At 40.2% G+C, this 26,020-nt stretch overlaps 1 protein-coding gene across 1 annotated transcript in view; it reads right to left on the bottom strand.

Moving 5' to 3' along the window:
* Positions 1-270: 270 nt before the first annotated feature.
* traf4a (tnf receptor-associated factor 4a) overlaps positions 271-26,020 on the bottom strand; it is a 41,777-nt gene continuing 16,027 nt past the window's right edge. The window contains exons 3-8 of the mRNA XM_015058665.1: positions 10,867-10,918; positions 5,633-5,737; positions 5,315-5,476; positions 3,906-4,067; positions 2,255-2,410; positions 271-1,211 (exon numbers count right to left, since the gene is read on the bottom strand). Of these exons, the coding sequence (XP_014914151.1) occupies positions 579-1,211; positions 2,255-2,410; positions 3,906-4,067; positions 5,315-5,476; positions 5,633-5,737; positions 10,867-10,918 (1,270 nt within the window). The 3' untranslated portion in view covers positions 271-578. The remainder of the gene's footprint in view (positions 1,212-2,254; positions 2,411-3,905; positions 4,068-5,314; positions 5,477-5,632; positions 5,738-10,866; positions 10,919-26,020) is intronic.

The following is a 26,020-nucleotide window of genomic DNA, read 5'->3' as shown; positions in this document are numbered from 1 at the left end:
GTGTTTATATAAACCTTATTGGTGGTAGTTATGTGGGACGGTGTGTTTGTTAAAAGATCACGGTACGGTCTGAGTATGTAAACAAAAGTCAGTTGGGCTTGAGTTTGAATCTGCTAGGTCCCTCTTCTTTGGAGCGGTGCTGAACATTTGCTTCTTTCCGCTCACAGATGCCCTTCAAACCTTATATATTTATATCTTTACCACATTCTTATTGTGTTGGTACTGCAGAAACAAAAACAGAAGTATAACTCAAGATAAACACTCTAGGCACTGTTTGATTTCAAAGGCTTTAAGTTGCAGAGGGTGATCAAAAGGTCAGCAAACGCATAGAAAAAACAACGTAAAAAAGGAACGTCAACAAGTGACAGCTCTGCAGACCAAACATTTTCCCCCCTCTCGTGATGCGAGTTCCTCCAAGTCAGCTCGCACAAACCAGACTCGCTTTAAGCTCTGCGGCGGAGAGGCAATCGGGGGAGGAAGGATCTAAAGGGTGACGTCTAGAAGTTTTCAAGGTTAAGCGTCAGTTCCAGTCTTTAACCCATCTTCCTTCATGGACAGAAAAAACTAACACTTGGGTCTCAACCCATTATCTTCTGGGGAATATCTATAGAGGCCTTGATGAAGATGCAGTTGTCTCGGATGTAGTTCCTCTTCTTGATTTCCTCGTGCGAGATGAACTTGGGATAGCCGAAGCCCAGGGTGCTCTCGTCCAGCGAGTTGCGGCTGCTGCAGGGCTTCTGGAAATTCTTCCAGTTGGGGTCCGGGTTGAAGGTCTCTGTGATGTGCTGGGGTTTGGAGAGGGACGGGTCGCTCTGGTCCAGGATGGAGAACGTCACCTTATAAGAGAAGGGCCACTCCAGCAGGTTGTCGTACTCTCCCGGCAGGACGCGGATGTAGACGGAGAGGTGGGAGCCCTCGCCGCTGCCGTTGCCGTTCAGGAAGGCCGACACCTGAAGCTTGTAGCCGTAGCGGTGCGTGTAGAATGGCGGGCTGAAGAACTCGTGGTTGCTCCGCAGTTTGGCCTCTTGGAGTTTGCGGGAGTAGTCACTGAGTTTCCAAATGAGGACGCCATCTTGGCTGACCGACAGCTCCTCCATCTCTCGTCGCAGCTCCAGGATTTCTTGCCGTTGGCGACCGACCAAGTTACACATCAGGGTGAGGTGTGACTTGGTGGTCTCTTCCAAGTGACGGCTAATAGCCAGCTTAGGGCACTGCAGGGAGAAAACAAATCACTTCTGTTCAAGAGTTCATAAAATACAGTTAATTCTATACTGAATATATTTGATTATTTTTCATGAGTCTTTGTTAAGTAAAAAAAACATTTTGTTCATCTGACTCAATCAAATAATGTGTCAAGGTTGATTTGAAACGTGATAGGTTCATGGGTCAAGATAATTAATTTCCTTGTAACTTTATCCAGAAGTTTATTTTTATTAAGAGAGCAGTATTATGTATTTTGTAGTCACATGGTGCCATTTTACAGCACAACCAAGTAATTATGTTAACTTCAGTTATTATAAAAATGTCATGTGTATCAAATACAACTTAAAAGACAATTGACTTTGTAATTTAACGGCTTGAAATTGAGCCTCTGTCTCTTTAAAAATTCTTTGTATTTTCAAACTGCAGTCAACTTTGGAAAATGGGGAACAGCAAATCTAAATCAACAGAAGACGTACACTATCAGGTTATTAGCTTACATTTTGAAAAGTTGTAAGTCTACATCCCAACATTATTAGAACTCTTGGTTGCCTTCATGATTTATAAAATCGCATTTATTCATATCAGAACGTTCATGAACCAGTTTGTTTAAAAACCAATTTGCATCTGATATTTCTTTATATTTACCATATAGTCTCTATTTTACCGTTATTATTATTGTCTCCATTTTACTGTTATTATTATTGCTTTTATGTTTCTGTTTGCTTATATTTGAGGCTTTCTCGACTCTCAGAGACTAAAAAAAGTGGAAAATTGACACCACAGTGTTTGATTTCCAGACTTCCAGACCACATTTCCAGACTTTGGTAGCTTTAAAAAAGACACAGATAGATGCGTCAGTCTGTTTGTGTCTGTCCTCTTATTAGACAACAATCTGGATCTTTGGACCTGGTAACCAAGGTCACAAAGTAAAGATTATGTATTTTTTTAAAAAGCTTCCTGGCTAATGATTAACACAACAATGGGCATGTTAAAAGAAAATTCCTACAGAGTCAGGAGAATTTTAATGAGAACGGATGCAGGTTAGTCTTACCCTGTGTTTGCAGCCGGCGTCTTTGAAAGGACAGAGGACGAGTGCGTTGCCGCAGTTGTCCTTGACGTGGTTGGCCAGGTCCTCCCGGGCGATGTTGGGAGTGCCGCATTGGTTTGGACACTGGACAGGAAAGCGAGGGCAGTGATACTGGTGGTTCTGCATTCAAGAGAATGGAAACAGAAACATTATTTTCGTTTGAATGAATGAAAAAGAGACAATATGCTTTCCATTCATTTCAGGTATCTTTGGGATGAATACATATCGTTTTGTTCACTTTTGACGAGATGACAAACAAAGGTTCAGACCCACTAGGTTTGCTGCAAAGTCAGTGAATCAATATAATCATCTGGGTTTCCATAAACCAGTGGTTCCCAAACTTTTTCTTCTGCGCCCCCCCAGTGGTTTCCAAATATTTTCTGCGACCCCCCCTATGGATTACAAATGGCTGTCTGGTTGAAGACGCGTGTGACGGGGGGGACGACTTTTTTGGGGGCAAAATGAATGTACGTAGCTGAAAATAGACACCAACATCGGTAGCCTACTACAAGGTACTTGTTAAGCTAAAGGTTCTGTATTGATATTAGCTAGTCATCTTTTAGCTAACCAACAGCATCCAACAGCTTTACTCAACTCAGTCGGTTAGTTTGGAGGGAAAAACTGTGAAAAGTTCTTTGCGTTTGCTGGTTTGCTGCCGTGATTCTAACACAAACCTACGTAGCTCCGCACAGCAGCAGCAGGTCTCCTTCACAGGTGTAAACCCAGCGCGAGCGACGCAGCGCTCATGTTGCGTTTAAAGGCGGCTCGGAAAAACAGGTTACAACATGTTAACAACGGACTAAACTGTTTTAACTGCTGATAAAAGTGACAGAGGACACAAATATGGGAAGTGTGGAAGCATCTACTGTATCAAATTGACATAGGAATAACAGAGTTGGCCATTCTAAGGTAAAAACCCAGTTCATGTTTTGTTTTTTGTTTTTCATCCAGACGGCTTCCCGCGGCCCCCCTGCAATGACACAGCGCCCCCCCCCCTAGGGGGCGCGCCCCACAGTTTGGGAACCTCTGCCATAAACTACTGAAATCGCTGTAGACAAAGTTTTAAAGAACTGAAAAGAAATTCAAAAAGATATTTAAAAGTCGCATCGTTTGCCAACAACAGAAGAATTGCACGCAACTTAATGTTTGGTGTTTCTTGCTCAGAGGAGAAAGTGTTTCAACAGCTTGAAAGCTTCTCGGTGTTCACAAGTTAGTGAAAATCCATGAAAATACAGGAAATCAGCTGTTCAGCATTGCGACCCACGTTTGGTTACTTCAGCACATCTTGACCCAGCATGTGAGAGGAGGGGAAAATCACAGCTCTGCCTTTGTCAGAGAAGTGCTGAGGGGAAGAGACCTCAACTTAAAAGCATTAATGGCAGCGGCTCACACCGCATCCAGCTGGAGAAGGACACAGACACCCTGAATGGAAACATACTGCTGCTCCTGCTGCACTTCTTCTTTGTCCTGCGCTGCTCAGGCCTCAAACAGAAAGCAGCTGCAGGAATACTTAAATGAAAATAAATGCGTCTCTGACCGTTGTGTCAAATATAGGTTGGATCTGTTTTCTTACAATTACCAATTTCTTTTTTTTTTTGGCTCAAGTGAAACTCACCTGGATTGTGTCGAAGACGAACTCTTTGCCGCAGTACTTGCAGGGCTGCGTGCGTTTGGGACACTCGGCCATGCTGTGCTGGGACAGCAGGCGACGCATCATCCTCGCTCCGCATTTGTTCTCACAGTAAACGCTCTCCTGAGGACACACGCCCTGGTGGTTCTGACCAAAACAAGCAAACAAACAAAACAGAAACAAATGTGAGTAGAGAAATTAGTGATAATTAAAACAACAACAAAAAAAAAACCCAAATCCAAACTTTGATTGTCGGCGCATCCTTAAAAAGTTTTAAATTCATGTATCTATAACGAAGATCTTAAAATATCTTAAATACATTACAATAATGTGCATTGGTCTTAAATATGTTAATCACAGGTCTTGCATTGTGTCGTGACAGAACCATTTAATCTCATATATTCTTGTATATGTAGGTATTTTTCCATCAGGCAAAAGTTTTGAGTTGAGCGTAGACCTCTTCGCCTTCTGTGTCAGGTGAGGCTACCAGTAACAGATAGCTAGCTAGTCTGCTCTTAGGTACCAGTTAGCTAGCTAGTAGCTGGCCAATAACCAGTAAACTGGCTAGCGGGTTGCCATAAGGAGAGCTAGCTATGTAGAACTTTATGTCTATCATGAGTGACAGGCTTGACAAGTGATTGAGAAAGGAAAAAGTCATCGCAACTTGCTGTGAAACTCAACTCAGTGGAGACGATATGGAAGACAGCAATAAAAGTTTTAACATTTTTCAACTTTGTTGTGTCTCGTCGCTAGCTCTTGTGTGCTCAGGGTTAGCCTTTCTGTAAGGGTTCCAACAGGTCTCAGTTCTTTATGCTTATTTTAAAATGTAACAAAATAATAATAGTAATGGAAGACATTTACACTTAGAAGATGAAACCCACAAAACCGGACACAAGAAGGAAGAAGGGAAGAAAGGAAAGGATAAAAGACTGAAACACAAAAGGAAAGAAGGCAGGACGTCAGAAGCAAAGAAAAGAAAGAGGGTAGATAGACCAGAAAGGTAGTAACCTTCATATAACATTTCTAGCAGTTTTTTTAGTTGTTTATTTGAAAGTGAAAGGTAGTGGTTCTGGAAATGTGTACATAGGGAGAGAGAGTAAACAGAGGAGAGTCAGAACCAACAGAGGTGTTAGTGAGGAGTGTAAGGCCCCTCCATTCAGTTGCTGATGAAAATAAAAGTTGTTTCCTCTTCCATCATTCGTGCTACCAGAAAATATTTTCCTAATACGGTGACGTCCGTGCGTCACCGTATTAGCGGCCCAAGTTCTTCCAGCTGTTTTTAACAGGTACTTCTTTCATTTGACACCATGAGTCATCTCTCTCCAGGTGTTTCTTTTTCCATCAAACTCACACAACCACGACGAAAAACAAACAAACAAAAAAGCAGTGTTTACCTCATAGGCCTCGCCGGTGAACTCGCTGCCGCAAAACTCGCACTTGACCTTGCGCTTGGGGCAGTCGTGCTGCAGGTGGTCTGGCAGGTCGCGGCGCGTCAGCTTGACGGAGCAGCGGTTGGGGCATGGGATCACGTTGAAGGCGCAGGTGGAGAAGTGGCCCTGAGGGGGGAGGAGAAGCAGCCACAGGTTCAGCGGACTTGCCCCATTTGTCATTCACTTGCCCGAAACGGACGAGTGAATGACGGAGAGAGAGAGAGAGAGAAAGAGAGAGAGAGAGAGAGAGAGAGAGAGAGAGAAGCATGAGCTTCTTCTCACCTGCAGCTGCTTCATCTGTCCGGTCCAGCGGCAGCCCTCCTCGCTGTGGATGCAGCGGATGGGCAGCGCCAGGATCTGCTGCTCCAGCTCCGGGTCCGGGTAGATCTGAGGGCGACAACATGGCATGAAGTCAGGGCGGACAGATGCAGATACCTGCTGCTGTACAATAGCAACGGTAGCGTTTTGGGGAATGTCATCTGTATCTGGTGTGTCCTGGAAGACTCCGCCAACCTGGCTGAATGTGACATTAGCATGAAAAACGTGTGTTGATAACACTTAGGATTTATTTGCCAATTATATGAGTGAAGAGACCAAATAGTTAAGGCGGACCATTTGAGTCTCAGTGAGGTGAGACTCAAAAAGATGGAAACTTCAAATTGGAAGCTGAATGTTCAACAATATGTCTGCATATCATACAGGCTGCAAGGGAGCAAGAGAGAGCAAGACTTCAAGAACTAAAAAAAAAAAAAAAAGGCTGAACAGAGAGCAACTAAGGTGCTCTGGTTATCAGTCTGTCATGGAACATTCTAGATCTGGAAATGTTGGCCACCTTTTAAAAAACCTCAGAAAAATCTCTTTAGATTATGCTAACTACTATAGCTGTGCTAATCCCAAACAAGGGGTGCTAGGGAATTGCTTAGCTTTTGTTTGAAAATGTCATAACGCTTAAAAAAAAAAAAAAGTCTGCACATTTTCAAGGAATGACCATAAAGACTGCTCTTTTTGTAATGCTAGACACACTGTTTTTTCACCAATGTATAATAATCCAATTTCACAAATGTCTTTGTAATTTTTTGCAATCAAAATCCGATTTTGTGGTGCTACTTTAGAAAAATTTGAAAGAAATTCTGCACTTATGTCTGACAGTAAGTGTGACTTTTTGATCTGTTTATTTTCCATGAGTTTCCACGAAAAACTGGAGGGACTGATAAGTAACTAATGACGATTTGTAGCAGAAAGGCTGGAAAATAATATTTTAAATGTTAAATTCTAAAGATGCACTAATGTGAAAATTTGGGATATCAAGGTTCAATATTAATATTGTCGTTATGCTCAATAATTATATTTACCGATATACATATAGTTTCCTAACCTTTCAACACAATGAATACAAAAAAATAACGGCCACACATTTTACCTAACCGAGCATCAGGGCATAACACCAATTACTTTTTTTTTTTGAAAATGTAAAAAATAAAAATCGTTTGAGAATTAGCTCTCACAGTTATATTAGCAAAATCTAGAAGTTAATTTAGTTTTCTGCTCACATGTGAGCTTATATTTAGATTCTTTTCAGCTCTTAAGCTGTCACATTTTTAGGAAAGTTTACATATTTACCTGATTGATGATAAAGTCACTCTACTTTTGGACTTTGACATGTAATCAGTCTAGTTTAACCAGAAACAGTGGCAGCCTGACAGTGGTAGTTAAGGAGCAAAAAAAAAAAAAAAAAGCTTACTCTTCTAGTACCATTAAACATCCCAAACTGAACTAAAACCACAAGACTGTGGAAAGACGACACCGTTTGCACTAAGCTGCACAGAGAAATGAGGGAATTTCACATCTTTTTTCTTTTCTTTTTTTATTACACTGCAGCAGTGAGTCAGGCCTGCCACTGCAGTGATAATGAAGAAGTTTATGACTTTATGAGACCTCAGAGAGAGAAAAGTAAAGTAAAGAGGCAGTAAAGAGGCAGAGAAATATTTATCCATGGTCACTGAACAATGAGGAAGAGGCTGCATTCTACTAAAATCCCCTGAAATCCTCTCCATCAAGTCGCTGTCCTGAGGCTTTTAAGCCTCCGTCCCCCAACGCCGGGGAAAAAAAAACCCGGTCAAACAAGAAAAGCCACTTCCTAACAAATGTCACAACAGCCCTCTGTAGCCTGGCTGTTGAGTTGTGATTTGTTCAGTCACGTGCACCCACACTGAAACATGAGTACGCGCGGTCCAATCAAAAACAACGCACCTGGAAATGTCTTAAAATAACTCCGCTCACTCAGGTCATGTTCAAGTTCAGACAGATATGTAAGCTTTTCAATCCTGTCCACAAAAGATTTTGCTGCAATAAACTTTTTTGGGGGGGCGGGGAAAAAAAGAACAGTCTCTCATTGTTCCAGTCTTAGAATCTGCTTGGAAGGCTGCAATAATGACGTTTTAATAACTTAGTCCCCGGCTCATCAGGGAGAGGTTAAGCTCTTCGGTTCAAGTTGGGGGTTTATTCTGTCTGCAGCAGCAATTTCAGCCCCTCACCATAAATACAGCAGCAGTGGCAGCAGGACAATCCTTTAATGACTGCACCGCTGTTCTTATGTGGTTGTGTTTGTGCATTTTTATTTTTATTTTTATTTTTGGAAAGGACGGACAGCGTACAGTGAGCGTTACGATAACCCTGACAGAAGACCACCAAGACGGGGGTAATTTGCAGGCGACTGGGAGCCTGGGAGCGCCTTGGTAAATAACAATGTCTGACAGGTGTGCCATGAGCGCCTCCATCCCCCCCCTGGGGAGTTCCTGCTATTAGAGGCGCCTTCATCGCTCCCAGCACCGGGCCCTGCTGATCATGCAGCAGTTCAGGTTCACTGCTGAACGTAAACATCTCTACTTTCGCTTTTTCTTCATGTTGTGTTGTCCAGTCTTTACACAGCTCAGGCTTTCAAGGTGTCGGTTACATAGCTGAGGACATCTAAGCTAGACGTCCCCTTCCCTTAATTCTTCATCCTGAAAACACTAAGTGTGCATTCATGCCAGGCCTGTTTGATTAAAGCGAACTAAAGTCTAGAAAGTCTGGTTTGTTTGGGAAGGACTGTTGCAAACCCAAAAACTGAACTCTGGTCCGTCTACAAACCGAGCTCTCAGGTCGGTCGAAGTGAACTCTGACGTGGTTTGAATGAATATGTGAACGCCAAGCGGACTGGAGACCACTCCAAAAGCGGGACACTGCAGCGCAGTGCATTCTGGGTAAATGCAACCAAACAAACATGGAAGTCTAGTGCTACTGGGGGAAACAGATCATGGTTTTTTACCCAAGGAGAAGTTATTAAATATTTTTCCAAAAACTGCTTGCCACTCAACATACTCGATCAAACAACACATCATCACATTCTGCCCAATAATATCTGCACCAGTTTCACTAATTAACTGTGTCCACTATATAGTACTGAGATTCATGAAAAACAACACAAATATTTAAGATTTATTTACATCTTTTCAGCAGTGTGGTGAGGTATCAAAATGGAGAGCATTTATTTAAGAGATCTGCAGACATTATTATGTTTAATGTTTTTCTTTTTTGTGATTGTGGATGTTGTATGTGTTGCTTAAGTCTTGTAGAATGAATAAGACAAAGTCTAGCATCAGAGAAATATGCCAAAAGCTGTAGCATAAAAAAAGAGAAATGATCCTTCCGTGTCCCTTATCTCTGAAATGTAGTTGCTTTGAAAAGCAGAGATCATACATGAGAGAGTCCTGACTCTGCATACGGTCTTTATACCCCCCCTCCCTCCATGAGCACAATCTGATTACCTTACATTTGGAGGGAAACTGAAATTTATTTCTCAGTCTGCTCAGGGAGTGATTGAGTGCAATGGTTTTAATAAATGTTCTGGTGTAATGAAATAAATTGCAACCTCTAACTTGGGGGTGAAGACGTGTTTTACTGCCTTTATGCACTACAGTAAATCAGAGACACAGACCCTCAGGTTTTTATTTGAACAACGTGAAGTAAAAGTCACAGCGTTTAACCAGCTGCAGTCTGAACCTGTCAAAACCTGATGGCTTCGTACAAGATACATAAAGGAATACCAGATGTTTGCAGCGTTCGCACAAGTTCATGTTTTTACATGCACTAGATTTGTTATAATAACTGCTCGTCTCCTCTGAGATGGTGTATTTGTCCTCGTAGGAGCAGATGATAATTTTCTTGGGGGCGGGGGGAACAAACAAACATCCATTTTAAATGGATTAGCTTTGTCTTGTTTCTAACCCACTTTTGTATTTGTTTCATGTTAGTGATCTAAAACGCTGAATAGATTTGATACCATGCTCACATTAAGTCATACAACAGTAAAATGCAAAGCAGTCCATATTTATTCAGTTAAATGTCCCACTTATATAAACATTTTGATCTGAATAAAGCTGATAGATTAGACATCTGTGGGACTGTTTATTCGTTTGGAGATGAGGTTCTAAAGGGCGGAGGTCAGTATCTTGGGTTGTCATTGTTATGCTTCTTTGAAACTAAAAGCTAGAATTGTGGATCCTATGTCATAAACTTTAACAAATTTACAAAGTGACTGGAAAAACAACTGACAAAGCAATGAACTGGATAGCTAACCTTGTAATTTTATGACTTAAGTGAANGAAANTCTAGCTCGTCTAATCTATGATATTACCGACACGCATACTCAGTGACAGAAATAATAATAGCAGTCATCTGGTGACACAGAAATATAAATTTGTGTGTCATCAGCGTATGGTAAGAGACATTAGAGACATTGACAGTGAGAATGTAGATATTGGATAAAGTGGGCTGAGAATGGAGTCTTGAAGAACTCCACATGTGATCTTTGTTCGCTGAGATTTAGCACCGCTAAATGACACAAAGCTGTCATGTCCTGTTAAGTATGTTCTGAACCAATCTACAATGGGCCGAATACAGAGTCATCGACTGGGGGAGAAAAAAAATAAAATAAATCAATGCTGCCTTTGGGTCACCGCTTATTGTTAGCTTACTCAACTTGTCAATCTGTTATTAAAAAAAAAAACAAAAACAAAAAACAATTCAGCAGTTTGACAATATGTCCAATATAGAACACTGAGAGAGAGAGAGAGACATGATGTGGAAACTGAAGGGGCCTCAGAGTTATGTTAAAAATAAACAAACAAAAAACAATAATTATGCTCTTCGTTTATTCTAATTTTCTGGATAAATGCTTTGAAACCAGCATGTTTTACTCAAGGTTGTATTACTCCAGCGATCCTGTAGCAGTACACGCCTAAACCACAGACGGCTACATCTGTGTTTGTAGAGTATCGAACAGACGGGACGCCTCGCTGTTTCTATCTAATACATGTTGCTGCTTGTTATGAGTGTAAATATTAAAAGTAGGGTTGGACTGCTCCAAGACTTCCAGGGAATATGCACAAATGCATACAAGTTTGTAATGCGTTGTTAGATCAATAACTCAAGAGTTTGTGGTGTGAATTAGTGTCAGGCCGGTGTGTCCGTCGTACCTTGGCATAGTCTAAAGGGAGCTGATCCTCTGGACATTTGAAGACGCCTTCACTGTAAAACAAAACAGAGAAAATGTTGGTTAATGAAAAACATGAAGATAATTATACTATACAGGTATTAAAGAACCACAAAGTGCTGTCAAAATGTCAGAAAGCCTGTATGAGCATCACTGCAGAGCACAAAGTTTCAGTTTTTTCAAGCTCACCCTTACTCTGAAAACTCCTCTGACTCATCAGGCTGCATGACGTACAGGGAGCACACTTTTCCATGCGCCATGAAGCAAACTGACTTTAATAAGCTCTTTTAATCATCCCCCCCTCCTGCAGACGATGTGCTCTGTAGAGCGGCTATGGAGCTGCTGCAGAGGAAGCTAAAAATTACACTTTTGTTCACTTTTATTTTTACTAAACCAGATAAGTTGGTTGAGAACATAATCTCATTTCCATCAATGACCTGGCCAGAAAGCATCAAAGCATCATACAACAGGAAACAGAAGAAGAAAAAACAAATGGAAATAAAACAAAATATTTGAGAAGAATAACTTTATTATTGACCTTTCACATATGTAATGTAATAATTATACATTATTAGTACAAAGTATATGAAAAGAAAAGACGACTGTGAAGCTGTTAAAATAGTGTAAATTTACAACTGAAAATTGTCCTGATAGTTACGACGTGCACTTTGTCTGCTTCTCTGACTCATGGTGTTTTCATACTTGATAGTCTGGTAGACTTGGTTGGATTGGGGAACAAAATTGCAACATTTGTTACATTTTCAGCTGCTGCAGTTCGCTTTCAAACTACACTGCTTCAAATGAACCAAGCCTGTAGGGGCACTGCACCAAGAACCACTGAAGGAAACGACACAAAAAAATCTGAAGACGACACTGAGCAAAACCTTCTTCGCAAAATGTAAACAAAAATGCAGTAGCATCAGATTTTAGTGGTTATAGGACTTCTTTTTTGTCTTGGGCAAAAGACCACAAGCCACTTCTCCCTGTAGTGCTAGACTCTCATGTTTTTGTGGTTGTATTTACCCAGAATGCCCTGCTCTATAGTCCGATTCTTACTTTTGGAGCAGTCTCCTGCCAGCTTGGTATTACCACACCACACACTTCAACTTAACCAAGACGTAGATTTCTAGGCAGCCCAGAGTTTATTTTTGGTCTGCATCAGAGTTCGATTGTGTATTCACGCCTTCGCAATCGACAGGTTTGTCAACAAATCCAACCCAAACCAGAGTTTGATTAGAGCAGACTAAACGGGGTTGATGTGAATGCACCCTAAGCAGCTGTCCTGAACTCATTCTCTTCTTGGAAAGTTTGCTTTAAACGTCTCCATGACTTTGTCCCTGACCTGTCTTCTGTTTTCCTGTCTTTATGAAGCTCATTGTTCACTAATGTTCTGTAACAAACCTCTGAGGCCTGAGATTAACTTATTCACAGATAGACTCCAATCTGCCAACTTCTGAAGGCAATTAGTTGCACTAGATGTTTACCTCTAGGGGTATCAGAGTAAAATGGGACGAATATAAATGCGAAACACAACATTCAAGTTTTCATTTCCCCTATACTTTAGTTGTACTTTGCTTTTCACATAAAATCCCAATAGAATACATTTAAGTTAGTGGTTTTAATGTGAAAAAGTTAAAGCAGTGTGAATACTTTCACAATGTATCACATATGAGCTCCATATGTGATACAATGTATTTTGCACAAATGTGCAAGACACAATGTATCGCATTGTGTCTTGCGACTATGCTTCTGTTATAGCTAAACTAATTAGGGAGCAGCGCTGTTCAGAGAGTGTTTGCCTTTTAGTGCTTTAATTCGGTCATCAGCGTCACCTGACCTTAGGTCCCCGAGGCACAGGAACACGTGATGGGATGGGAGTGTGTGCGCACTGCCATCTCTGTCTACCCAGCTGTGAAACGCGCCTGCTGATGCTGATGGCGATGGGAGGAGGGATGGGAGCAGAGGTCAGGCCCGAGAGCGAGCGAGGGAGGGTTGATGGAAAGAGGGGTGGAGGAGGGAGGTTAATGCATGACGGGACAGCAGTAATTCTTCTCCATTAGGGTTACTGTGTCAGCAGTGAGCCGGAGACCAATTAACAAAACCACAACGGGCCATGAGAGAGGGTCAATCGATTGGAAGCCTGCGAGAGTCCACTCAGCATCTCTTGTGTGAAACCATTTACTGAGCTCATCGTCATCATCGCGGAAAAGTTCGCGACAGCCAGCCAGCCAGCTCCGAATGTCCCGCGACCATAGACCCCGAGAGGAGATGGGAAGTGACAGGGCCTCGGCTTGGGATGGGGGAGATGCAGAGGGACGGCTCCGGGCCCCCTCCATCTAACTCTGAGACACGGAGAGGCAGAAAGGCGAAAAAGAGCCGAGTCACAGAGAGTCAGGATGATTTCCTGTCCTGGCTGCAGAGAAGATTACGTGTCTAGCACCTCTAGCAAACAATTGCACGCAATTCGCTCAGGGGTTGAATTCACATCGACTCGGTGAAACCACAATGACATGTGGTAGAGCTACGGTTTCATTTGTATGTTAGAAATCAGCTAATGGCCACATTTCTTCCTGATCAGTGTTTCGCTTAAGAACCTAAGTCTCAGTTCGATTGAAGTGAATTCTGGCGCGGTTCAAATGCATATGTAAAACCAAAGCGGGCCGGAGCTGGAAGTCGACTCAAGAACGGGGCATTCTGGGTTAATACAATCAAGACAAAACACGTCCTCCTGCGTTAGCAGGAGAAATAGCTTGTGGTCTTTTGTTTAAGACAAAAAGTTTACATTTCATAAGGAGGAAGTTGCGCTCAGTCTCTTCCTGAGAGATTTTGAGTTGTTTCCTTCGGTGCTTCTTTGTGGATAGGAAGAGAGGAACAAGGTTTTGAAAAGTTTTGGTTTATCTGACAGGGTATGATGTGGAAGAGAACTGCAGCAGCTGAAAATGTTACAATTGCTGCAATTTTGGTCCCTAACTGAAACGAGTCTACGGGACTAAGGCTTTTCTTCTCAAGCACTTCCAGAGCCCAACCACTACTGACCCTGGAGTCGACATGGTGTTGGATCACTGTGTCCCTATGAGTGTTTCATGCAGTAAATACGATGAGGAATGCAGCGCTGCACTGTTCATCTTGTTTTATCTCAGTATCCCTGCAAACAAATATCTTACATCTTTTAAAATTTCCCAATCCCAATCAGCTGATCTCTGATATGATCAGTACCAGCAGTGCTAGAAACGCAACAGATAGCACAGCATTAACACCTTGCATTATTAACACTGTCTAATATTAAAACACAGGAAAACTGAGTCTGAAATTATGTTTATGGATTCAGCTGAAAACTTCCCCTGTCAGAGCAACTCTATGCAGCACTCAATGGTGGGTGATTAAAACAATAAGTAGCTGGATGAAAGGAGACAGAAAGTTTCCGTTAGTCTGATGCAAATCAGACCTTTTTTTAATGATGAAGATTGGTGGTTTTACAGTTTTGCCTTGTATTAAGAAGAATAAAAACTAAAGTAACATTTTGGGTGGTTGAAAGAGGTTATTATTTGATGATGGGGACCCAGAGCCAGATTTTGCCTCAGTGTAAACACAAAGAAGTGGTGTAAGCAAACACAGGCAACAGTTGAGCTTCAGAACCGGTTTGATGAAAAAAAAAATAAAATAAACAAACAAATTTATATGTTTGTGAGTGAGGTGTTCACCAGTGAAGCCAGAAAAAGCATGAATGGTGAAACAGGATGTTATAGGATGTAAATTAAACAGTACTGTCAGCAACTTGTTCAATGTTTGCAACTCATTCAGGCTGCAAGTGAGTGAGAGAGAGCAGGACTTTCAATATAAAACAGGGAAACTAAATGGAGCATAATAAATTTCCCCTTTTTTTGTCTGAGTTTTAAACCAGTCTGTCAGGAACCATGCAGGATTTAGAAATATCTCTACCAAAAATAAGAGTCATGAAGGCTTCAATGGTATGAGATTGCCTCTAAAAACAATAAATTATCTAAACCAAGTTAGGCTGATATGTTCACAGCTGCCGATTACTGCCTAGTCAATGAGCATCCGGGGACAAATTCATCAGCAATGCTTCTTGTGAGGATGAGATGTCACAGGGGAGCAGCTCTGACTGGACACCGTACTGTATAATACAATCATCTCATTAAAATTTAACCACCTCCCTCCGTCTGCTCCCGTTCACATCATATCTGCCCCCTCTCCCCTGTATAATTGCCCTTTCTCTCTCCCTACTCATCCCCAAATCTTCTTAGGCAGCGTCCGTTCATCCAGCTCACACCACCAACACAGCCGTCACAACATCCTTTGGTCCCTCTGTGCAGCGCTCCTGACAGGCAGACAGCGAGAGGTACAAATCCCTCCAGATTAATTTCACCGGTGCAGAGCGAATCGTGGGGAAGGAGGAAGGGGGGTTTTGTTTTTCCAGGTGACAGCAACCAGCCCCAAACACACACACGGCGGACGCGTTGGCGACAGTCAGGGACCCATGAGTAACCTTGAAGTGCGGTCTATCGATTAACAGAACAGAGAGACTCCTAAAAAAAAAAAAACATGTTTACCAGAGAGGTAGGATTGACCGACGAGATGCCCTGAACAAACCCAACCAAACGCTTTAGGGAGCGCATGAAGGCTGCAGCACTCTGACTGGCCAAACTTACCGCTTCCATTGACTCGGGAGGCGTCGGGAGCCTCGTCCAAACCACCAGTTTACCTCTACCGGCTTTCATCTTCATGCTTATGCCAAACCTTCTTGCCTTTAAGCTACAACTGGGATTAACGTTAATTTTCTCAAACAGAAGCTGCCTGCAGGCTGAAACCAAACCCTTTGCTCAGGAAGTTTGGAGAGAAGCAAGACTACTGGCTTCATCTCACACAGGTTACTGTAATCCCTCAAACTCTGTGTGAAAAGTCCGGATTTCCTTTTTGTCTGATCCTCCCGTTTATAACGATGACGATGGCTGTTTTCCTTGAAACAGGCAGGAGAGAGAGATGTCTGACAACGGAGTTCAAATTGATACGTAAAATAATGTGGCACGACCTAAACTAATGACGTATAGATTAGAAACGAATCAAGAAATTGGCTGGTAACTGGATTATCACCTGTACATTGGTGGCCTATTGAGCAAAAGTGCCTTAGAAGTGTCTGAATATTCTGTGATAGATTATGACGCGGGATAATTAATAAAGTATATTTTTTCCTTTCAAGTTTTCTCCTTTTTTTGAGCTTTCAACCTGTGTAATGGAATATGATGGACTTGTTAACATCCATCCTGTTAATAAGTCCAGACTTCTGTTTTTTGCTGTGATAACACTGCTAATCATGCTAATTCTTAATATAAGATGCTATACATACTTTAAAATTTCAACTCTGTTCCCAATTTGTCTTTGTTTAAAATATTAATAAATACTATTTTTATAGTAGCTGTTTTCTCACACAAATGACCTGATGTCACATCATCTCCTCATATTAAACCATTCCTGAGAAAAAACCACTGATAGCAGAACATTTTTTTAAATCCTGCTCATTTATCTTCTCATATTTTGGTCTCTAGAAAGAAATAGAACTGGTTAAAATCTGTTTTAATAGATCAAAGTTGGAAATTAGAAATGAACCATAAAATTGCACGCCTCTTTTTGGGTCCGTTATGTATCCTAGTCCTTGTACAGTATGGCACAGCATACTGTACAAAGCTATTCTCATCTTTTGTGTCTCTCAGAAACGTTTCAGAAGATACATTTTTGGGGCTTGATTCAGCTTTAACTGCCTCAACATTTTGGTGTTCTGTTGGTAAAAGTATGTACGGCATGTTTCCACATAAAAAAGAAAAAAATCTGGGCGTAAATTATACCCCGACTTCTTCCACTTTAATAAAGAGAAACTTCACTAAAAAGAAAGCTAAATGTTTTTCCAAAGATTTAACAGTGGATTGTTGTGTTTTCCCAGAAACCTTTGAAGCCGTCAGACCACAAACCATAAACTTGTAATTTCTTCCAAATGACACTCAATGAGCTACTGGTTAGCATTTCTTCAGTACAGAGCAAACTGGGACAAAAGTGACCCAGACATTTGTGTCACAGAAATTGAAATGTGATAAAGTTGTAACATTGGCTTTCGCTCTGCATGTATGTTTTGTTTAACTGCACCGAATTTATTAGACTAAAAACGGGGAGGAGCAGCTTTACTTTCACAGGACGTATCCCCATACCTGCCCACAGGTTGAAAGCAGCTTCTCTTTCTGTGCAGGATGTCCCTGAAGAATGATGCTGTTACACTGTTCTACGTGTGGGATGTAATACCTACGTAATGAGCTGTTCAAACATCCGTCGTGTGAAGGAGATCATTTCCTGTTAAAGACTAACAGGAAGTCAGAGCCACGTTGCACAACGCAACCTGTTAGCAAAGTATAAGCAAGTGCCAATATCCAAACATTTAGGAATAGCTAGTCATGGACAAATGTATAGTATTAGTAACAAGCAAATGTTTACATGTTGTTGTTGGGTTTTTTTTTTTACATAATACTTAGAAAAGTTTTAAACTGAAATTATTTTTTCTTAATTTCAAAAAGTCAGACTTTCTTGTGATCTTTTAAAACATGTAATAACAATCAATAGTTTTCAGGCTCCCTGACAGCCTTTACAAAGTTCAAAGTTTTCCTTTGAATGGCTTTTCATTCGTTTTCTGTCCAACTGTTAACATAGGGAATATCCCCATCAGAAATGCTCGTTCTTTGACACATTTCAGCTATTTAGGTCTGGGTGTTTGCAGATGCAGAGTTCCAGTTCCATAATTCATTGAAATCAATGCCATGTTTATCTATGAATCCATGTCCAGTTTAACATAGTCACCAATAAATGTCATTGCAAATGTTAAAAAAAACACAAAAAAAATACACAAAAACAACATGACTGCAACATGATCAACACATCTCAGAACTGTGAACAAAAGGGACTGTATCTAAAAAAAAACAAAAAAACACCAAAATTAGTAGTTTTTGGAATTTCTATACCTAAACACCAAATCACAGGTCAGATTTAAGTGGCTTAACAAGCACAAAGAAATATTCTTCTAAGAATTGTAACAAGAAGACAATAGAAAATTTGAAGGGACAATTTATTAAGTCCGCTACAGAGATTCCAACGCAGTCTGAGGAGTAGGTGGTGTAACGGTAACAGATGGAGGATATTACATCCATGGTTTGACTACCAACTTCTGGAGCTTTGAAAGAAGCCCAGTTCTCTCTGCCAATTCACCGCCTAAAAAAATAAATAAATAAAAGTGACTTATCCCTCTTTTACTTTGGTTTCTGATCCTGTGCTTTTTTAAAATCACTTTTGTAAATCAACCAAGCATATTAGAATATTCAAATTAACAAGCGGGCTCTCAGTTGAAATTTGAAGCTAATTTTCTGTTGTGGTTTTTGACATGCGTATGTTGGGAGCCGGAAATGAAATGACTATCCTGAAATTTGACACCTGCAGGATCGTCTCTGGCCCCAAAACCAGCCGTCTGAAATGAAGTAACAATGGCTGACAGTCTGCAGGTCACGCTCATCAGAAAGACCGAAATAAATCACGCCTGACTCTCTGTCAGACGAGCCTGAAAGGATAAGCGGAAAACAATCCGTTCATTGCCTACATTTTTTTTTACGTCCATTGTGTAGCTCCTTCCTAGTTCACCCTTCTCTCTCTAGGAAGAAAAAAAGATTACTATTTTTGTCTTGTTGCTTTGGCAAAAAGGGAAAAAAATGATGCAAGTGGAAGAAAGGCACTACTACTAGAGTGTGTGTGTTCATATGTGTGTGTGTGTGGGTGGATATCTGGCCTCTTTCCCTGGCTTCTCTCCCTGCGCCCCATGCAACCCATTCACAGCGATGTGGCTCCAGATAGAAACACATGAAAGGATGCTTTTACTACGAGCTACACACGCAGTTTAAAAAGAAAACTGAACGAAATACAAATCGGATTCTGATGCTGCTGGACTTTGATTTAGACAGAGAGTATGTTCCGGCTGTGTGAAACGAACGCAGCATTGAGCCCGAATACCTGGGGCCATGATTGCTGCGTCTGCCGTCACTGCTTATGTAATGAGTTTGGTTTCTCTTCTCTGTGCCGGTGCACCTCGCTGCGTTGACGTTTGTGAGCATGGGCCATCTGTGAGCGAAAAACCTCACTTTGCTTTCCTGAAATGTCGCCTTTACCAGATAAAGACTACTAACACTGTTTATGTTGCATAGACACTCTGAACCAGTGTTCAGAAGTTGGCTTTCAGATTCTATGGTAGAGTATCAGGACCGTAGTGAGAAGAACTAAAAAATACAAAATTATGAGAACATACTCGGAAATCACGAGAATGAAGTCATGACATTACAGGTATATGTTCATAGTATTACTAGAAAAAAGTCATACAAGAATAAAGTCATAATATGAGAATAAAGTAGGAATAATACGAGAATTAAAGTTGCAATATGAGAATAAAGTAATAATATAAGAATAAAGTTATGATTTTACAACAATAAGGTCATAATAACGAGCATAAGTTCATAGTATTACAAGAATAAAGTCGTAATATGAGAATAAAGTCATAATAGTTTCAGCAGTCATAAAATTATGAGTGTAAAGTTGAAATGATGAGAATAAAGTCGTAATATGAGAATAAAGTTAAGAAAATTACGAGAATAACGTCATGCTGTTACGAGAAAGTCAGTATTTTGAGAATAAAGTCAATATATTATGAGAAAATTGTCATAGAATGACTATTCATGTACGACTTTATTCTCACAATATTATGACTTTATTCTCAATTTTTTTATTTATTATTTGTGAGTATTTGGCCCTAATACTGTGTCGTAAAAGTATTTTATTTTATCTGGCGATTCCAGTCCTGACCAAAACCCTCCCTTTACTGGACGGCCGTCCTCACTTTAGTGGCTGAAGTCAGTTTGAATTAGTGAGAGGTTAAAAACACAAGTGATAATGCTATGAGAAACGCAGCTCTACGCACGGCTGTGGCCATCAGTAGACGGAGAGCCACCTGCCTGAGGGTGGGCTGGCTCCAGAAATGAAGGACGGGCTGGACGCAAAGGGTCAGAGGGAGGAGGAGAAGCCATCTGCAGGATGAGAGGAAAAGCCTGCGAGTTGGCATAATCCACTCTTAAGTGTGAGTGGAGGGGAGGCAGAGCTTATAACTAGTCATAATCCCCCTCGCACTGTTGTCCTCCATCAGCATGATTGGACTCTGACATGGAGCCCATATCACTGCGGGAATGTTCATGACCCGACGAGCTTTATCCTGGTTCTCAGCTTCATTTGGGAATTTTATGAATTTACAGGACTCAAACTTTTTGACTTCTGGGATCTAAATCTGAGTTCCTAAAACATAAATAAATAAATAAATAAATACACTCCTTATCTACGATAATACTAGAAGATTGTAAGCTTAGTTTGACTTTAGGGGAGCTAAACATGCTAATTTCTAGAGAGACTTTCACTCAAGTTCTGAGTATTAGGTCATGATTTACAGTTCAAAAGTTCACAAGTTATTTTAGGCTCTCTGCCAAGTGAAAGATGTCTTGAGAGAACCCTGTAGAGCTACCTCTTCATTTAAAATGAACGGGAGAGCCGATGAAATGACACAACTAAACCCTATCATGAAGCAGCGTATGACATAGAAGTAGAGCAAGAACCCCATATAGAAGTAGGTCAATTCCCAGCCTCGGTAGCTTTGTGACTTTTTCATAGCTAAGCTTCAGGTATCCAAGTAATCTGCGTGTAATTTACATAATTTCTTCCTTTTGACTTTGTTTTATTAACATGCTAATGAAGATGTTCCTGTGAAGCTCTGGTGCTGTATTCACAGAAACCTTGACTTGTGGCTTTGTGATGAACAAGTCATAATCCCCCTGGCACCGTTGTTCCTTCATCAAGTGAAACTGGTTGTTCAGTTTCCATTCAGCAAATGTTGCTGAAAAATGATCAAATGCTTATATGTAGTACTGACAGAACTTGACTAAGCAATATCAGGAAGCACAATAGACACCACCCGGGATAACTGCAGTCTTAGCGCGATGCTCAGTAGGAGCGAAGAAAATGTCAGTCGTACAGCGGGAAAGGTTGTCCCGTCAGATCGTCAGTTTCCAAAACCACACACACACACGCACACAAAAAAAACCTCTCATAAAAGTGCATAGGGATCAGTGCAGAGTAAAAAAAAATCTTGGGTGGTTCAAATGCCTCCGTCTGCTAAGACTGCGGGAGTGTTTTACGATTCCGTAATCGTACTCTCTGTCGCACAGTAAACTGCTCGGCAGGAAATGGTGTTCACATGGAGATGTTTTTTTTATGTGAGACCGAGCTGTTAAAGTTGAATCGACACAACTAGCATGATTATCACTGTGTGCTGCACTGATGGGTGTGTGGTGGCCGCCTTAGTGGAGAAGAAACAAGGCTAGGCGTTTAGCTAACTCCTTAAACTTGGAAATGATGGAATTTGTCACAAGAAATCTAGGCAATTGGGAGGTTCAACGACAAAATCTGAACTGTCAGGACAGTGTCCATGGTGTCCACATGACTAACAGAGTTTGCATGGTACTTCCAAGTATGTGGAAGCCTTTATTCTTTAGTTGTGAGCTCTGACAAACAAAGATCTCTTTGTATGTGGTAAGAAAATACACACATAAAACAGAAATGTACTACAATACTGGTTAGAGAATGAAACCATATAGTACTATACCATACAGTACTATGTAAAATGGGTGAGCATGAGAGTTATGGAGCCTAATAATGGTATCTTCTCATTTGAGTGACCTATTTCTGTCCCGAGAGACTTTAAAAAAAAAAAAGAAAAAAAAAAAGCTCAATTTAAAGCAAAGGTCATTCAATCACAAAGTCTTAATTCATCCAAGAAACAGCTTAAAGTCTTTTTTGGGAATACCTTTTTTGTAATGATTGTGGATTCTCTGCTTTTGGATTAAGCTTAGCGTATCGGAAAACCAAATCCTGTTTTCCCCCATCGTTGCTGATCCTAATGGGTGTGTGGATGATAGAAAGCAAAGTCCCATCCGATGCGTGAGAGCGATCACCCTCACCCACTCGGTACCCAGAAGAGACCACCATAGATGCGGCGTACCCACGCAGACGATGGTGTGCCCTACGTACATGAAAGGAAAGGAGGGCTTGAAAGGAAGCACTTTACATCTGATGTGGTTGAAGAGCGGTTAGTGGAGGACCAAATCTGGAGATCAATGAAAAGTCCGTAGCTCTAGCATGTCAAAGACATGAGAAGGACCTACTGGCCCATAAAGAAGTGCTAAAAGCTGCCGTCAAGGTTGAAGAAGGTGTGAAACGTCCCACTCTCGATTCTACTACTCACTTTCACACTACTGTGAGGATTCAAATGCTACCAAAGAACAAAAGAGTGTTATTTAGCGACAAATGAAAGCATTTACAGCCTATAAAAGTTTTTTCTTTCATGCACATGTAAATTCTGGCTGGTTTAATCACAGATAGCTGTTCTAATTTTAGCTTCACGTCAGAGGGCAGATGTCTGCTGAAAAGGACTATCTGCAGTGAAGACAGTTGGATTTAAATGCCTGCCATGAAATTAAACGATCTAAGAATCTCCCAAAAAGGAAAAAAAAAAGAAGTGTGGGTTAGTAAAAAGGGAAGACGGCTGCCAACTGTATGCTGCATATGGTGATGGGGAAGCAGCAGCAAACACAGTCGCGTCGTTTTTCCTCTGAGCAGCATTAATGAATCAGCTACTGGAGTCACAATCATCCAGACGCGCAGCATGAAATCGCAGCTCTAACACAGATTAAGTGTGAAGGGGGAAGTGTATTTCCAGTTTCTGCTCAAGCTGTCAGTCAAATCAAGAAAGACGAGATGAAATGCATTTTTTAAATCGGTGCCATGTCTCTATAATTAATGAGTTATGTAAGAGGATGCAAGCTAAACGCACCAATGTTGAATTTCAAGATCTTTCTATAAACCACCTCCACGGCATTTATACCGCAATAACTGCAAGATTTAAAACACTGCATGATGTTGGGTGACATTATAGCATATTTTTATTTTTTTAATTTGCTGAAATCGGTTCAGCTTATATTGATTCATTGTAGCTTGTTGTAATTTAGCTTGGTTTAGCTTTTTGTAGCTTGTTTTACCACAAATACTGTAACAAGAATGATTGCCAGTGTTGGATTACAGATTTATTATATTGGATAATTCCGGTTTGCCTTTTTTATAAATATTCTTTTTGAAAAAGGGTTTACATTATATTAGTTTATTTCATCTCACCTTAGCTTAGCATAGCCTGTTTTATTTAATTTAGTACAAAAATTGGGAACAAACAAACTTCTTAATCTCGGATTACATATTAAGAAAGATGACTCTAGCTACACATATTTTGTTGTATTTTCTTTTTATTTATTAAACAATTTGTTATCCTTATTTTAGGAAACACTCAACGAGAGTTAGCTGTTATTAGCTTAGCTGTGTTTACCATGTCTTATTTTGACGAAGACAAAATAAATTAGCCTGCAATTATTAGAAACTGCTTCAGTTTAGCTCACTAAAGCTTTAGAAAGTTGACTATTATTAAATGGATTATTGTTTTTCTCTTCTTTAACAAATTGTTTGATCACTTTTAGAAAGAGGTTAGCTTAAATTTATTTAGCTTTGCATTTAGCATGACTTAGCCTACCTTGACTTAATGGAGAAACTTAATTATCATAATTTTAGAATTGGCTTAGCTGAATTTATTTAAGATCATCTTGGTTGAGTTTAGCTTGTTTAATATGGCACATGTTGTACATTGATAAATTATTTCTTATTTGATTATATAATTAGGAATTGTTAAAACTTACTTTATTAAGTTTAGTTCGCCTTAGTGCAACACAAACAATTTAATTTGTATATAGGTGCGCTATGCTAAAGGCTCCATTCTGTTCTAATTCTCAGACTGAAATTTTCATCGTAGGTTAAATTAGAGAATAAAACACTTCTAATTTGCTTCAATAATAATAAAAAAATCAGTTCACAAATGCCTCCATTTAACAATCTACCACTACATATTATGTCTCTTCAATCCTTACAAAAGCCTTTTTACAAAATCAGGTCATTAACACCTCTGTGTTAAACAAAGCTGTTAGCTGTAATGTTAGCCCCATATCTAGCATAAGTGGTATAAATCCTCTGACCTGTTTAGATCTTCTAAACATGTGGCACACAGCACTGCCATGTAATGTTGTCAGAAGACCTGGCAGATGGTGCATGGGATGGTTAGGAACTTAATGCCCACTAAGTCCAAAGAAAAGGATTTTCTGATTATTAAACATTACAAAATTTGCGAACTTTCACTTACTATTTATGATCCCAGACATGAAGCCATTCTTCCATGAAAACAATGGATTAGCAAAGGATTCAAATCTCACAATAAATCTTGTTATACAGTCAGAGCAGGAGATGCAGCCCTGAGTTAAAAGAAAAAGCTAATTGGATATGAATTCAGTAAAAACAAAAAAATTATATGGTTATCTAATGCAAAGTAACACATTTTCTATTTACAATATAATTGTGTTACACAGCATATTTGCTACATCAACACACACACAGATCTTTTAGTTCCGTCTTCAAAATTAGCCAAGGTTAGTTCTAGCAACACCACAAACCAAGAGGGAAAGATTAAGAACATTTTATTTTAGGCTTGACCAACAGCTCAATGTGACATCAATCAAAGGCCACTTAGAGCAAAGGTTTTACAATTTAGCAGCTCCAATAGACAAGAGTTTGTTTCAGGAGAGGAACGGGACGATGAGCTGCCGCTCTCATCATAAATCACATTAATGCTAAAGAGAAGTCTTTGGTTTGCTTATTTATGGGGCCGACTTTCACTCCCGAAGCTCAACGTGGACAAAGACGACTGTTGTTTTTTTTTCTTTTTTAATGCGTGTAGATCTTCTTTATGCCCAAGGGGAAAAGGAGCCTCAGAGAAACACAGCTCTCATCGTCCTCCGGTTAAAAAAAAAGTTCTTTGAATGCTGCATGACTGAAACCTCTTTGAAAAACATGCGCAAAGAAGAACAGGCTGAGAGAGGAAAAAAAAGAAACAAAAACAGCAGACCACCGTAACGTGTCGTGTTAAATGCTTGAGTAGAGCCGTTGTTGCTACATCCGCCTGTCTCCAAGGAGCACTTACAGAGCTGATAATACTTTTTACACACAACAAATCAAGTGCTTTATTTTAAATAAAGAAAATTCGCAAATCAGATATTTATTAGTTTTTAAATATTCTGAGTTGCAAATAATTATTCTAGCTTGTCATTTCCAATGAAATGACATTGTGACCTGCAAACCACAGACCTTTCTGCGGCTGCGAGTTTGGCAAAATTTTGCAATATTCAAGTGTGTTAGTTGTGTACATGGCTTAAAATGATGTAGTGAATCAGTGTTTAAAAGAGAACAAACATATGATACTTTGCTAAAGAGTAGGAGGAGGTTTATTCGAGTCAATGAGACACGTGAAGTTACTGCTGTGGATTAAAGAGTCTTTAAATTGTGTTAGTCAGCATGCGTAGGAGGACAGCTCGGTATTCGGAGAAGTTGGGGACCAAAACTGCTGACCAATAGCTAAAAACTGCAAATACTTGAGACCCCCCTCTAAAAATGCTTAGCTTTTTTTTATTTTTCAAATAGTCAGTTAAGGTTGACTTATTGGGGGTGTGCCTAAAAAATGATTCAAATAAAAATCACAATTCTCTCTCACTAAAATTTATAATTCATATAAAATGTTCCACAGTTGATTAAAAAAAAATATATATATATAAAAAGACTAATTCGCTAGCTGTTGGCCACCATTGTGTATCTATGTGGATTGTTGTGACGTCAATGTAGAGCCCAAATATCTATAGACACCTTGCAACGTGACATAACGAGCGCAACGTCCCGTCCATCAGCTGCCTACTGGAGAGGACAAAACTGCTAAAATGACAATGATTACCATTGGTTTTCGCTGTCAAGTTATCAACATAACGCAATAAACCTTAAATGTACGCGTGACATGCAAAAGAAACTAATTGCTACCAATTGTCAATACTACAACTAGATCACAAGTTCCAAGGCAATCAGAA

This window comes from Poecilia latipinna, unplaced genomic scaffold (assembly GCF_001443285.1).
Source record: "Poecilia latipinna isolate Pla-1442-1.1 unplaced genomic scaffold, P_latipinna-1.0 Scaffold1562, whole genome shotgun sequence".
Lineage (NCBI taxonomy): Eukaryota > Metazoa > Chordata > Actinopteri > Cyprinodontiformes > Poeciliidae > Poecilia > Poecilia latipinna.
Note: the sequence above shows the minus strand (reverse complement) of the source record. Positions and strands in the feature narration are given on the sequence as shown.